The sequence below is a fragment of the Schistocerca gregaria genome, chromosome 6, assembly GCF_023897955.1.
Source record: "Schistocerca gregaria isolate iqSchGreg1 chromosome 6, iqSchGreg1.2, whole genome shotgun sequence".
NCBI classification, from domain to species: Eukaryota; Metazoa; Arthropoda; class Insecta; order Orthoptera; family Acrididae; genus Schistocerca; species Schistocerca gregaria.
Window position 1 is genome coordinate 329,809,659 of NC_064925.1, and position 17,123 is coordinate 329,826,781.

At 37.6% G+C, this 17,123-nt stretch overlaps 1 protein-coding gene across 2 annotated transcripts in view; it reads right to left on the minus strand.

The window, feature by feature from the left end:
- The window catches only part of LOC126278954 (1-phosphatidylinositol 4,5-bisphosphate phosphodiesterase classes I and II), a 401,310-nt gene that overhangs the window by 203,340 nt on the left and 180,847 nt on the right, over positions 1-17,123 (minus strand). For both annotated transcript variants that reach the window (XM_049979233.1, XM_049979234.1), the window contains one exon: positions 1,215-1,379. In XM_049979233.1, the coding sequence (XP_049835190.1) occupies positions 1,215-1,379 (165 nt within the window). The remainder of the gene's footprint in view (positions 1-1,214; positions 1,380-17,123) is intronic.

Below are 17,123 nucleotides of genomic sequence, written 5' to 3' on the forward strand. Positions count from 1 at the left end.
ATGCGACAAACAATGCATGACACAGTACAATAATGCATTTTCATCTTAGAGTGACGTAACCACTTATAACAAAGAGACTGGCACTTATCAGATCAAAGCAAAATAAGAAATCGATTCAAGCCAGATGAAGCACGTGAAAAAGGAAGGGTACCCATATAAATACAGACAGAGTGCCTGACGCATAGCAATGGCTACATGGCAAAGTTTAACTGCTAAGCTTACGACTCGAACAGAACTACTGTAGCTATATGTTCATCCATTCGACCTAAACTGTGTCTCATGTTACAATGGACCAACTTTGTTTCATCTCCCCTTGAATTTAGAGTCTCAAATTTCAGGTGCAGCTTACATTTGGGAAAATTTTTTTCCTTGATTTCCAGTCTCAGGTGCGGCTTAGATTTGAGTGCGGCTTAGATTCAAGTAAATACGGTAGAACTCAATCACTATGCATTGGGAAATATACACCTTCTTAAAGAATTAGAAGAGGCAAGATCTGCCTCTTACGTAGATACTCTGAAGACACTGAAAGCTCTGATCCCTTAGGTGCAGGAGTCAGTTTGACGTCTGAGCAAAAAGGAGGACAAGGAACCTCAGAGAAGCTGAAAACAGTATAGAGTATACAAAATATGACTAGAATGATTAAAATCAAACACTGTAAATAAGATATTCATTTCCCTTTTTCCAGCTTCCTGGTTGTCAGCTACAGATCAACAGTTACAATTTGAAGATCAGGAGAACAAAATCTAGAGCTCCTTCAGTAGATATTTTATCATATTTGTGTTTTTATGAGTCTGAATGCCCTGCTCTCTCAGATAGCAGATTTCAAAACTGTAAGTAAACAGTGTCTAAACTATTTATGAAACTGTCCATCACAAAGAGCTTTGCCTCAAAGTCTTTCTTAAACTTTGCATATGACTTGATTACTTTTTATTACGGTAAAAGTAAAGGCAGCTCAAGATATCTGTATCAATCACTGAGAGAAACTACTTCTAAAAATATTTTGATGACTTACCCTTTACCATTTTACTGCACTTTTTACCAACAGGCTTTTTTAAGGACCTATACAACAAATTATTATTTTTTTGCCTTGCAATGTCAGATACATAAATTATTTTCATTACTAAAATGCTAAGCTATGAATTGCACTTCATAAGGTTCTGCAGACCTTCAGAACAACAACAGAACACTGATTGGGGATTCAAATAACCAAGTACCTTGTGAGATTCCAACGGTGCATCCAAGAGATTTTCACCAAAGATTTCCCTGCAATACTGGGCAATTTTTGCTTGTTGTCTAGGATTACAATGATTCTCAAATGACAGAATCACAGGGTAATCTGAAGTCTTAAAAGCTGATTCCGCAATGGCTTCTATAACTTCCTGTGTGGAAAGAATTAATGTTCCATTACTGTACATATTATGAATTCATTTATTATATATCTTTTTTGAAAGATAAATTAAACATTTACAGATATGTGAAATTTCCTGAAGTAAAAGTGATGTAAAGGTAAGACCCACCTAAAACAGACAATTGAGTCACCTCATTTTTTTAGTTGTTAATATAGTTGTCAAAAGACACTAACTCTTATTTTTTATATTAAAATATGTAATTAAAAATTAGAGAGCTAAAATTATTGTGCATACTGATTAAACTTTCACATTCAAATGCACCTGCGTCACAAAGCATGGTTGGAAAGAGCAAGCAATACGCTGAGTGCAGAGAGAGAAACTTAAATGTTCTACAGTACACAACTAATTTTTCATACCCTCAAATGTGTCAACCTAAGAAGCTGAATACTTGTTTTTCTTTCTTTTTTCTTTCTTTCTTTTGTAATATACAGTGTACATCCTGAGTGGACTGTTCAATGGCACAAGCAAGCAACTGCATTTCTCAACCATGTTTCAATGGCCAGTACTTTTAATTAATTCTAGAAGTTGTAAGTACTCTTCAAGCTAGGCTAAAATATTTCTAGGCTACACTAAAAGTGGAAAATGAGGGCTAACAAACTCCATTTTATAACAGATTTGATGTATACAGTTTTGGTTTTAGAATGGTGAGTGAAAAACTGGCATGTGGTATGTCACTCTATTCTGTGCAGCTACTCATTCTAATGAGTTGCGTATTTTTATGAATGTTGTCGGAACCTAATACTTACGACATTTCATTTTCTTTTTCAAAAGCCTTCAGAAAAATCCATTATAACTTTCTTGTCAGTAAACGGAATCCTGGGAAAATGCAACAGAATAAAAAATTTGTGCATATCTCCATCATTTTTGTAATACTACTTCCATTCCAGTCTTTTTACACAATGGTGTGGTAAATGGTGGCAGTTAGAACTATGAAAAAGCTCTGTAAAATATTTTAAGTTTGATTCTGGTAACAAAACAAATGACATGCAATTCAAAAAATCGTACAAACAAAAAACCAGAAACAAAATGGAACACACAAAAAATTAAAGTTAAAGTTTACACAGAAAATATATCCTATTAATGGAAAACAATACTTATCAGGAGAAAAGAATTGCAGATAGTGGTGATATGATGATGGAGGAGGAAGTTAGGAACAGAGGCAACATTTGACTAATTCTAGCTTTTCAACAAATACTGTTAGAACTAACAGAAAAAAGTAGGTTCAGGTACATAATAAAAAAAAAAAAACTCAGCTACAAATGATTCATCAAGGATACACTTCATCCATGTCTTCAGCAAGGCTGTTAACAGATCTGTGAGATATGGAAAACACTGTGTGACAATGATGTTCAAGAAGAGATATAGACCATCAATCAAATGATGATTCTGTTTTACAGTCATGAAGATGGAGTCATTAGGAACTGTATAATTTGAGATGAACATAACTGATGTATTCTGGCGCGATTTTACACTGAAATTTACTACCAATATTAATCTTAAATGAAGGGAATTTAAAAAAAAATTCAATTATTTTGGACAGCTCTACAAGTGTACATGTCCACACTTCTTCCTTCATCTTTTCCCCAGGGCACACAAGTTCTTATGAAAAGCTAAAGACTTTTAAATGAAAGTAGTAAGAAAAATAAGACAAGAATGAAAGAAAACATATGTGCATGTGATTGACTGTTCACCTAATAAAAAGTTACAATAATCAGCAGTTATTTCGGGTTAAAAACTCTTTCTGAGCACTTTTAAACCTTGACCTAATATAAAACTGTTAAAAGCATGCTGTGCTGATTTAACTGCTCACTAAAATAGGTGTGAGATCCTCCATATACTTTAGGTGTATACTCTATTAAAAATGTGGTACTCATGGCTCTGTACATCAACTAACAGACAACCTCTTTGACAAATTATGAAATCACTTTCATGAATGACTTCTATTCAATATTCAAGGACACTTTCTTCCATGTTTGAGGATGTCATTGACTCCAAAAAGGTGAAGCAAACAGAGTAGCCGCACAAGGAGCTATAAAAGGGACTGACTGAAATGGTAGGGAAGATGAAGCATGCAGTTCTTCAACAATTGTTCCTCAGTTGTAGTCATTTGTAATTATGTGACCAGGGCACTGTGCAAGAAGTGGTCATTACTAAACATAAAACTTTATCACTTTACCTGGAACCATTAATATTAGCATTGCTAAATGGTCTGTGACTCAATAATACACGCAAGTCACAGAACATAATATAATTGTCCAGAAAATATAAAGGAACATTCAACAATACTTGAAACATCCTGGCACATTAAAATCATGTGGCGAACTGAGACTCCAATCTGAGACCTTCGTCTCTCATGGGGAAGTGCTTTACTGACTGAGTTACCTGAGCAAAACTCATGGATCGTCCTCACAGCATTACTTCTGCCAGTACCTTATCCCCTACCTTCTAAACTTCACAGAATTGCTCTTGTGAAACTTAGAGGACTAACATTCCTAGAAGAAAGTATATTGTGGAGACAAAGTTTAGCCACGGCCTGGGGAGGGGGGGATTCAGGATTCTTTCCACAATGAATTTTTGCTCTGCAGCAGAGTGTGTGTGCTGATATGAAACTGACTGGCAGATTAAAATTGTGTGCTGGATCAGGACTCGAACCCAGGGCCTTTATGCTGTTAGGATGGGTCGTAAGTCATGCTTGGGTAGCTCAGTTGGTAGAGCACTCATGAGTTAAAATAATGAGCATCAGAAGAGGTCAATGACAACTACACACAACACTGGTGATTACATCTATCATGAGTTGCAAGATTATGACTGTCATACAGTTCTTGGTTTTACAGAAAACAATGTCAACCTGAAAACCTCCTCAGTCCTATTTATGACAATGACATCACAAACAAATAAATGGTGTGTTGTTGGTGCAAGCCATTTTCAGTTCATCAAAATGGCAATGTAAAGAGCATAATGAATGGACATCACACAAACAATTACTTTGTGAAGGAGGTGTGGCAGCTCACTATGGATTCCATCAAATCACTCAGTGGCCATTTCACAGAAATATCTCAATTCTTATACAACAAAACTGTCATGAAACATTTTTTGTTCCATGAAATGTGTGCCAGATCGCTAAATAACATGAAACCCAGACACAAAACCACTCACACAGGAGCAGTATCCAAGTTTCTACAGCAGCAGCATCATGATGATAGCAATGAGTTCTTCAACAATGTTGTTACAGCTTATGCAATACAAGTTACTCATTTTATATTATAAACAAAAGCAAAGTTGATACACTGGCATCACAAAGAATGTCAGCCCAAGACCAAATTCAAGCAGACAGTGGTGGCACAGAAATTAATGTGTTCACAGTTCTAAAACAGTCAGTGAATTACTGTTCAGAAATGAAAAATTAAACTGAATCAATTAGGAGAACAAGGGACATGTTCTGAAATTTATCACATTAAACTGAGATAGTCATTACTTCCCTGATGCCAGCTCTATGTAATGAACAGAAAAAGGGTGACTTTTTCAATACAACATGTCACCCCATTGGTGATGATGTGAAAATATGAGTGGAAGAACAGAGATATTCTAGGAATATGTCCATTTTTACATTCAACACAGCTTTAGCCTTGACTTTTCATGCATGGTTGGGCCATTGTTGTGTTGTGTATTATTTTTGTTGCTGTGCACTACAACATTATTAGCAGGTAGTTGTGTATGTTAAGGGTTTTAAATTTTGTGCTATGTCATGTCAAAATCAGACAGCACTTGTTAAGCTAACAAACATGAACATTTATAGGAAAGGAAGACATGAAGGTGATGTATGTGTTATTCTAAAGCTCTATTTGTCCTAGCTAAGATGACAGTTGTACTCTTGAATGTAAGAAAATATTGGATGTTGCTCCAGTCCGTTCTATAAGAGATCATAAACTTGACTTGATAATGAATTAAACTCACACACATCAATTGCCAGGAAGACAGATTATCAAACTATTAATTCCTTAATAAACATGAGAGAGATCAAACATAATAACAACCAGTACCGTAACACCCAGCAAAGAGAAAACTTTGCTGATCTGAGCACGACTTTTATTCTTAGGCATTAATTCAGGAACTCTGAAAGTCCCACAGCTTGGGAGCACCACTGATGCAGACTCTTTGGCAGTGAGCTCATTAAAAACTCAATTTTCTGCTTGTTGGTATTGATCGACTTGATGCTAAACTTTCCTGCAATAATTATCTTACAAATACAGTGATGCCTCATGGCAATGTGTTTTGTTAGAGCATGACGCACACCATTGTGACACAGTGCAAAAGCAGCTCCATTGTCACAGAACATACTGCTGTTGATAGGGCCAAGTATTTGGCTCCTTTAGTTGATAGAACAACTATTTTTTGCCATTTTGAATCTCATGAAATTGGTGTCTTGGCAAACTTAACAACATGGCCAGTTGTTTGTCACTATTGATTGAGATCTGATGCATAATCAGCATCATGGAAGCCTTCAGTTTCAGTTGTTCCACTTTTTAGGAAAGTTAGTTCTACATTGACACCCTTGATGCATCACATAAGACATTTTACTGCCCCCACCCCTTCCCCTTCTAGTGGATTTTACAATAAATGGAATTGAATCTTCTTACAACCCTCTCAGCATACATTATATACGGACTTGTGTCTTAAGCCAAATATAGGATTCACCCAACAGTTTGCTCATAAGAAATGAGATGTAACACAAGTTTTTTCTGCACATTTTTGTACCTTCAAACCAGATATCACTGGATGTTCTGTTGGATTAAAATCTTCAACATCAAATTTCTTGAGTGTGTTTCCAGCTTATTTGCTTCAACTGATTCTAATTTCCCTTGCCTTTTGTATTGTTTTATTTCCATGCCACGACACCAACTGAGTTCGCCAAATCTCTCTACTTGAATTGATTTCTTAAGTCTTTCTTCAGTTCTTACTTCAACCTATTATTTCTATTCAAGGAGATTATTAAGACATTTACATAAACATGCAGAATGAATATGTTTTGCTTCTCAATTCTGTAATAAACATACTGATCATGTTCTGACTTGTTTAGGTTCATTTTACATAATGTTACATCCGAATTTTAATACCAAATGTATGTTGCCTGTTTTAGACCATAAATTGCTCCTAAAGTTAACATGGAACAAGGCAAAGAATTACGAACAACAGGTGAGAATGTTTCACCAAATTATTCTCATGGTAAATGGGAATAACCTTTTGCAACAAAGTGGGAGCTTTATATAACATTCAGTTTCATCATCTTATGTTTCTTTGCCTTAAATACCCATTTTTAATTAATTGCCTTTCTAAACTGGAATGAAAATCCTTAAAGAGGAACACAATCTTATTACTGTAATTATGAAATAGAATTTAAAAAGGGATAAGATTGCTCAAAAATATTCACTGGTTTTTAAGTACTTTACTGCTTCTTGTCATGATGTGTTTTGGAATTATCCCATCATTTAATGACCTTAGAGCACATATGTACTACAAGACATACCAGTAGTGTATCATCAACTGAAGCTTAAGCTTCATCAATTAAAAACTGAATGCTAACAAGAAACCTAAGGGGCTACAGTTCTAGCCTTTTGTTTCTTTATAAGAATTTGGCACAGAAACACTAGTGAAACAAGCAAAACCATTGTTGACATATTTAGGGTTCAGTTTTCTTTGACATGAAGATTTTCTAAATTCTGACTACATAGATCTTGTATTCCACTGGTCAGTGTCCCTATCTACAGTGCCATTCACTTCTGCTCAGTGTGACTTTACACCAATTCACGAAAAACTGAATTTCTTTCAATATCATGAGGTTGTGTTGATCCTGCTGCTTTTTCAGTGATGGTATGTACTGCCTCCAGCTGAGCATTGCCCATTCCATTATCGTCAATCAGATTAATACTCACTATGCTTTATCCACAGATGCATTTCAAATTTTCAATGAACCTCACATCACAGATCTTCACAACTGTCTTTGGTAAATTTGGATCAATTGGGAAGTATGCTTTAAAATTATTATCAATCAGATAAATATTCATTATACTGTCTCCACAGCTGCATTTTGAATTTCCAATCAACTACACATCATGGGTCTTCATAAATGTCTTTTGTGGATTTGGATCAGTTGGACAGTATGCTTTAAAATCTTCACAATACCCAAGGAAAACACATCTTTGGATTTAGCTGCATGTACAAACGTTCATCATCAAAGGGTTCATAAGTGATTCAGACTTATTCATCGTCCCACTCCACAGGAGTAACATTTTGGACAACTTTTGCTAGAGATCAATTCTTCAGAAAAACTGCTGTGTTAGCATCTTCATCCCATCCTTAGTACTGCATCTGTCAATGTTGATCTTACCTTTTCAATAATTGTTCCGTGCAGGTGTTCCGTAATTCTGTATTGTTCTGCTGTCAAATTTCACTCACCTTTAAAAATTAGTTCATGCACTGACTGAACAATTCTTTTCCATTATCTGTTCAAAGTATTTTATTTTTTCAACCAGTTTCATTTTCCACTCATGCTTTGAACACAATGAAAATATTGCTGACTAATTTTGTTAATTAAGCTTGTAACCAAATGACTTTATTGATGAATCATCTATAAAAGTGAGACCATAATGTGCTCCCTGGTTCACAAACATTGAGATGTACTACATCAAGCAGATCTTTTGCTCTTCTACTTCATATATTAGAATAAAGTTATTGACACTGTTTTCCTTTTATGCAAGAAATACACATAACTACATTGATGTTTGTCCAATTCAATTGACCAGCCACTTTTTTTCTTGTAATAAATGCATGCAAATAACCCCAATCTTCAATGCCACAATTTGTAACTGTTAATTTCTACAGGTTGAAATGAAATTCGCAGCACAACTGCTCACATGCCAGTGATAAAAAATGTCCGTCACAAAATTTCATCCAGGGAGTACATCCGACAGAAAAAGGATGCAATCTGGCAACACTGTAACCACATGTATGATAACTACCTCTGTCAGCACACATTAGTCATGCTGTACAGTTGATGCAGTGGACAGAGTTTTGGGTTAGCATGCAGGAGGTCGAGGGTTCGATTCTGGGTTGGGGTGCATTCTTTTTACTTGCTAATTTCATTCTGCCATTTCGTACTGTAATATACACTGTTTTTTAGGTCACATGTATCCTAAATTTACAACATTTTGTAGTGCTGAACATAACAAATACATGGTTAGGCAAATAATAAATAGACAGTTGAAAAAGATGACCTGTCATAGGACAGAATAACTACAAAAGCAGTATCAATTTCGAGATGCTAAAGGTGATAGCACAGTACAATAAGACAACACCTACTTGTCATTTATACTACATGTAATAAGACCACTCAGATGTCACACATTAGCAACCAGTGACAGTAATAATGTCCATATTAATGACTGCATAACCTTCGCAACAGAATACATTGTCCTCAGAACAAAGCGACCTCCCTGCACGTCCAAACATAGCGTAACACGCTGGATCATACAGCTCTGGACCCTTTGCAGCAAAGCTGCATCCACAGTAACAAGAGCAACATGGACATGCACTACCAATTCTTCCACATTCGTCAGCGGAATAGAGTACATGTGCTCCTTAAGGTGACCCCACAGGAAGAAATCCAGGGGATTTAGGTCAGGTGAACACGATGACCATACAACTGGATCTCCACATTTGAGCCATTAATTCCAGTGTGTGGAGGGGCACCATCATCTTGGAACCATATCCTCTGCCGAACATGTAGTGGAACATCTTCTAGTGCATCAGGCAGATAGTTGGAGTGAAATGCATTATACCTTTGTGCAGTCAATTGGTCAAGCAACATGTAGGGGCCCAAACACCTCTCACCCAATAATTCAGCCCAGACACTGATACCAATGTGAACTTGATATCCATAGGAGCGGGTGACATGTGGGTTAACCTCACACCAATGGTGGGCATTGTGCATATTAAGGACACCCTCATCAGTGAATGCTGCTTCATCCAACCATATTACGTTGGCTACCTGTTGTTGTCGGAACCATTCACAGAATTGCATCCACTGATGGCGATCTGCAGGATGCAGGTATTGCGCGAAAGCATAATGACAGGGGTGCAGCCCATGCTTGTGCAGCGTGTTAACGAATGTGTGTTACGAGACATGCAGCTGCCTTGCTATGCTATGTGTACTTTGCTGAGGTACTTGGTGTGTGACCTTCAGAATAGCTTCCTCAGTAGCTGGAGTACAGCAAGTCTGTGGAAAACTTCTGTTATGCAGTGATGGAAGGAGAGAACCTGACTCCCAAAGGCATAGCTCCAGACAACAAAACACATTTTTATCTAGATGGCGTTGACAAGGATATCTAGGAGCATATTCAGGAGCGGCAACACCAGCCCAGTTATCAGATGCACCAACGATCAGAAGCATATCTACATATTCATTGTTTGTGTATGCCATACATCTTCCACACTGGTTTAGAGGTTTACAACGAGAAAATTTGATACGTGTACGCATGTACATTTAAGTCTGTCATGGGCATGTTACTCTGCTCACAACTAGTCTCTGTCTGGTGGACATCGCATACAGTATAAACACACCACCAGTCCTGCACGCTGTTATGCCTAAAGCGCATCACCCTCTGACAGATACTGTTCTGCATGATTCATCCTGACATGGCTAATTGTGAAATGTTCGGTTTTGAATTACACTGTTTCCCTAATGGTAACAGACATGACGTTTCCACAATCCCATTGATAGAATAATAATAACAATAATAATATCAACAACAATAGTGAATTGAGATACATACTAAACAGCATGCGGTTACCAAATTCAATGCTGAAAGGCATAATTAGTGGGACCATGGTGATAACACATGCAAATAGTAACTGAGTTGGACATTATTTGCAAACCACATTGCTTGTTGTACTGGTAACATACAGCCCTAACAAAATGTAGTGGACCTGATCAAGGCAAGAATAATAGTTGATACTAATCGATGGCACCATTGGAGGGGGCTACAAAGAAAACAGGTTGCACATCTAGTAGATGAAGAGGTGCGAATAAATTCATACTCGTGATGTGCAAAGGGCTTCTTTCAAAGTTTACCAATCTTCCATTTCTACGATTGCAGTATGTAAGTGCAAATGTTTTCTATAGGGCCAGCTGTAATCACTGTTGATGATTAAAATGCCAGATATTGTACCACCTGGACTAAATTTACCAAATAAAAAACATATGCCTCAACCCAGGATCAAACCATCAACCTCCTGCATGCTAACCCAAAACTCTAACTACTGCAGCAACTGTACACCACAACTAATATCTGCTCACAGAGGTAGTTACAATACATGTGGTTACAGTGTTGCCAGATTGTTACTCTTTAATGTCTTTTTCTGCCAGATGTACTCGCTGGACAAAATTGTTTTATTGCTGGCATGTGAGGAGGCGCCGCGAATCCCGCATGCATGAATTTCACTTCACCCTTTATAACATATGCACGATGACAGACTTCATTTAATCGATATATACCGCTTACTTGAGTAGGTGGAGTACACTGAGCAATCCATAAAGGAAATGAAAGAAATTTTGGAGTAGAAATCAAAGTTCAGGGAGAAGAAATAGAAACATTGAGGTTTGTCAATGACACTGTAATTCTGTTAGTCACAGCAAAGGACTTGGAAGACAGTGTCTTGAAAGAAGGGTAGGAGATGAACATAAAAAAAGAAAAACAAGGGTAACAGAATGCAGTCAAATCAAAGCAGATGATCCTTAGGGAATTAGATTAGGAAACAAGAAGCTAAAAGTAGTATAAGAGTTTTGCTATCTCGCCAGCAAAAGAAATGATGATGGCTCAAGTAGTGAGGATATAAAATGTAGACTGGCAATGGCAAGAAAAGTGTTTAGGAAGAAGAGAAATTTGTTATCATCAATTGCAATAATTTGTTATCATTGAGTACATATTACGAAGTCTTTTCTGAATTTATATGGTGTGTAGCCACATACGGAAGTCAAACATGGATGATAAGCTGTTTAGACAAGAAGAGAATAGAAGCTTTTGGAATGTGGTGCTACAGAAGAAGGCTGGGTCAGTCACATAGCTACTGAGGAGGTACTGAATAGAATTGGGGCAACAAGAAATTTGTCGATCGATTGATAGGAGACCTCCTGAGACACCAAGAGATCATCAATTTAGCACTGGAGGGAAGTGCGTGGGGTAAAAATCATAGAGGGAGACCCAGAGATGAATACAGACAGCAGATTCAAAAGGATGTAGTTCGCAGTAGTTATTCGGAGATGAAGAGACTCACACGGGATAGAGTAGCATGGAAAGGTGCATCAAAGATCACAACAATAACATGTCAAGTAGCAGTGATCACATAAGTTTTCTTGTTTATACCACACCATAAATCACCAAAAAATATGAATAATCTTGATTTTGCCATTTTACTAACTCACAGCAAGTTGTATCCAAGGCTTGGAAATACAGGCAGTGTCATTAATAGTTACCTGCTTATTCTTGTAATTACATGTAACTTCAAAACATACAATGGCATCTGCAGTTGCCTTCAGATTCCAGTTATCTGCAACTACAGATTTTCAAAATGAAGTCAGTTCGAAATCATTCAGTGAGTCTTTTTTATACATCATGTACTGCATAAATCCAGAACTTACAAATCAGCCACCACTATAATATAAAGTTGCAGTTACAGCCATAATTGCTTTTCATTTTTCATGGTATCTGTTGAATTTAAAGGTTTATTTGGCTTCTTCATAGTCTGCACTCACTCAGATTATGAACAATTTTCTAATAGTTATAACATTTAAACAATTAGAAATTTCATGCATTGCAACTGATGTTCAACTTGTTATATCAGCGTGTAGCCAGATATTGGTACGCATGTCAGAGCTTTGGAAGAAATAGAGAAATGGAGGAAGCTGTCAGGTGGGAGAGCTGCCTGTGGAAGAGTAACCCAAAATAATGGTACATGAGTGTAATGCAACAACAAATTGCAGACAAAACTACAGACCAGGACAAGGAGAAACAACCAGGACAATGATGAGGATCTAAGTGAAGCCTTTCGCACAACAGTGATGACAAGGCCCAGAGCAGGGGAGAGACAAACTTAAGGAGTGACCAAAGAGAGAACTAGATAACAAGCAAGGCAGTTATTATACAGCAGTTCTAGAACAGCAAAGATAGACCCGAAAATATCAAGTGCAAGCACTGAACTGACCACCTGTCTGCAGGTTGGCCACCAATATACCAGCCGTGTGGAACACTACTGGCCATCGTATTCATGTGGCAGGACAGTGGCATTCTCATTATACAAGCACAGCACAGTGTGACCATTGTGCCAGCTAATGGTCATCTATGTACATCTTCTCTGGCAGGCATTCATCTCTGCAGCACCCAATACCAGAGAGTTTATTGCTCTGGTTACTTGCTGCCACTGCTGAATCTGTAGTTTCTAAAGCAAAGTAACATTTCATTGATTCTTGTATTAACTGCTGACCCACTAAATTGTAAGTAATAAGGACAATAGGACTCTCAATCACCATAATCAAGGGTTGAAAATCTGCTGGAAGTCCACGTAGCATGTTCACTGTTACCAGGTCATTGTCTATTTTCCCACCAATGCTCCAAATCTGCTGACCAATGCACTTCCATATTTGTCTCAGAAGACAACTGTACATTTATCAAGCATTTAGCTGCTCAACATAACTAGAGAAACAATTACCTTTGAATGCAGATTGTAAATTTTGACATGCTTCTTTAGCAGTTGTTGCTTCCAGAAGTTTTTGATATACAGATAAATTTATAATGAAGCATATTTTGGATGATTCTTTCTGTATACTCTTTGGATCTTCATCAGTGCCAGCAACTGTTTCTCACAGTCCATCACATTTTAGGTGCATTTCAGTCACAAATTTCCAGTCATTGGAGTTAGTGGCAGCAGTCAACTTCTAAAAACTAAATAGTGATAGTCCAGCCATCTGAAGTCATCTTCGATACGTTCAGTCAGTTCAGCAAATAAATTTTGAATTTTCCTTGCTAAAATACAATACCACCATGCTAAACACAAGCAAAATATGGTTGAATCATGGGTAGCAGTGGCAAAATTTCATGCCATGCAGATACCACTAATCTCGATTTACAAATTTCTGAACAGATAAACTTTATCAATGTGGATCTTCACTTATCTCTTTCTGAGCCCATAGCCTGTAGGATATTGATTCCAGTCAGTCCTTTAAAAGATTATAAAGTTGACTTATTAATGAATGACAGTTTTACATACACCATACTGCCATGAACACAGATTATCAGAACTATTTATACCATGATAAAAAATACGAGAGAAAAAAATATGAAAACAAACAGCCACTACAAAGAGTTGGCAAAGAAAGAAATGTATTTGTTCCCATCAGAGAAATATATGTAGAAATGTTTCCAAAAGAAGAAAAACAAGGTACTGTAAGAGCCTTTTGTGATGACTAGCTTAAAAACAGACAAAAAGACATATTTATTTGGGTTCATTAAAAGATCTGATGTTGCCCAGTATTGATCATTATGTGCAAAATGAATTTTTATTTCAGTGTTTTGATTAAAGAATAGTACACATAAAAAGGAGACTGCCATAAAAACCTACATTATCCGCCATGCAGTTTCATACAGGGCAGTCATTAGGCTTACAAACTTTATAGCATGGGGAAAATCTCCAAATAACACAAGGGGAAAATGTCAAAATTATGGGAATGTTCTGTTAGAATCTGTCATCATTAAGATTCAAAATTTATTCACTGATTGTGAATTCTTGACATCAGCTTTGTTAGGTACATATGAAAATTTCTGTTGGACTGGGACTCAAACTCATATTTCCTGCTTATCTTTGAGTGGTCACCTTAACCACTCCAACTAACTGTACATGCTCCCTGGGCTGAACCAAACTTTCATAAGTCACACTGACCTTATATCATGGTTCATTAAATTCATCAAATAATGCTTGCAACAGTACTTGGATTCTCACAACAGAAAGAATGAGACAACAAGGAATTGAGACCAATGTTGTTATTGACATTTACCTGCCTAGGCTTGTAATACTTACATTTGTGTCTGAAAGAGCAGACACTGTTTACTATGCACAGCTGTGCAAAATACTTCAAAATATGGTTGCTTGCTGTTCATTCCTTGACATTAGCTGTATTAAGTATAGATCTACTACCTAACAGTGACATATAAAAATTTGTGCTGAACCAAGACACAAACACAGATTTCCTGCTTATCACGAGCAGTCACATTAATCATTTACATTATCTGTGTACACTCCATGGACTGACCCAATGTAATATATGGACTCTGATCTAAAAATGTAACAGTGTGATATATGCAAGTTTGGCCTGGTCCAGGAAATGTGCACAGGTAGTAAAGTGGTTAAGGCGACGGCTCACGATGAGTGGGAAATCCAGGTTTGGGTCTCGGTCTGGTACAAATTTTCGTATGTCATTATTGGGTAGCAGGTTTATACCTAATACAGCTGATGTTAAGGAATTCACAGCCAGCAACTAAATTTTGAACTATTTCATACAGCTGTGGATTGTCAACAGTGTCTGTTCTTTCAGATATTCATATAAATATCATTAAGATTGACTATCATCCCAGAATGATATTTCCACTCTGCAGCAGAGTGTGCACTGATATGAAACTTCCTGGCAGATTGAAACTGTGTGCCGGACCGAGACTCGAACTCGGGACCTTTGCCTTTCACGGGCACTTGCTCGCAAAAGGCAAAGGTCCCGAGTTCGAGTCTCAGTCCGGCACACAGTTTTAATCTGCCAGGAAGTTTCAGTCCCTATCATATTGACTTCATACCCCAAACACACAACATACTAGGCAGAACTTTCTACCTAGTTTACTTAAATGAATAGCTTACAGTAAATTTAAAACGTTCAGTTTAAAAGTTCAAACAGAATAGACCTATGGGCTGTAATCAAATCTGACACACTGAACAATGCAGCAAAACACTCTGCAATAGCTGAGCTCATAGATCACAAAAGGCAACCCCCCCCCCCCCCCCATATATATATAGTTGCTAGAAGTTAAACATCTTAGCAAAAACAATATTTGATGTAGGTGGCTACATGCAAAATCCGTCTGCACATTTCAAAATGCTTTAGCTTGAAGAGATTGTGATACTTTGTGTTTAATATATATGATTTGGAAAATGATAAGGTAGTATCTTATGCTCACCCAGAAGATGTGGCAAATAAAGGATGTGATTAAGTATGTTTCTTTGTTTTGGATTTGATAAACAGTCACACCCCTGAGGAAATACAAGAACTTCATTTTTTTTTCACTGCTGCATGTGGGGGTCAAAACTGAAATCATGTCTTGCCACACATGGACAAAACAAATTTGTCATCAATATTACTCAATAAGGGGACACAACTTTAAGCCTTGTCATTCAAGCTTTTGATGATGTAAAATTAACTGTGAGGCGAGATGATCTCATTCACTCCCTGGACAAATACAAAACCATCATCCACATTGCCTGAAACAGTAATCAAACTTTTGAAGCTAAATATGCCAAAAATAGGAATGTAATAGATGACAAACAGTGGTGACCTAGCTACTTTGTAAAATTGCGAAAAAGTCTTGCTGTAAGAAAATGTAGACACAAGGCTTACAGCAGTGAGTTAGTAGATATGTCAAGGTACAGCTTAGTCACAGTTACGTTCAAGCTGAAAAAGTAACCTGGGTTAATGGAGTCTACAATAAAACCTTATAAAGGTTCCCATTAAGGTAAGCAAGCTCTCAGATCTATTTATGATTATCCAGCACATTCCAGAAACCTACCAGTTTTTCGAGAGAGGGATACTGACAATGTAGGAAAAAACAGATTGCTACTTACGGTAAAGGAGACACACCAAATTGCAGACAGGCACAATTAAAAGACACTTACATAAAGCTTTTGGCCACAGCCTTCACCAGTAAAAGAGAGACACACACCATTCACACACACACAAGCAAGCACCTCATGCAAGTACGACCACCCACTCAATCATGTCGGTCCAGTATGCAACTATCACATAGGATGCAAGCAGCATTCTGTAAAAGGTGGGTGAGGGGAAGAGATAGCAGTGTATTGGCAGGGAAGAGATGAATGCTGTCTGGTCGAGTGCGCAGGGACTACACTGCCAACAGGAGCAGCATCAGGAGGTTTTGGGGTAGTGAGATGAGGAAAAAAGAAGCAAAAAAGGAGAGGAGTGGAGAAAGACGGGCAGATGCATTGGCACAGGGCTGCAAATAAACAGGCTGGGAGATGAAAATGGGGAGGAGGTGGTGGACAGGGCAGTGGAAACTATTGGGCAGAGGGTGTATGGACATTATGTTACCATAAGTTGAGGCTGGGATAGTTACGGGAGCAGAGAATGTGTTGTAAAGATAACTCCCATCTGTGCAGTTCAGAATAGCTGGTAGTGGAGGGGAGGATCCAGATGGCACAGGTAGTGAAGCAGTCATTGAAATCAAGTGTGTTATGTTCAGCTGCATGTTGTGCCACAGGGTGGTCAACTTTGATCTTGGCCACGGTTTGGTAGCGGCTGTTCAACCTGGTGGAAACCTGGTTGTCAGTCATAGCAGTAGAAAAAGTTATGCAATGACTGCAGAAGAACTGGTAAATGACATGGCTGCCTTC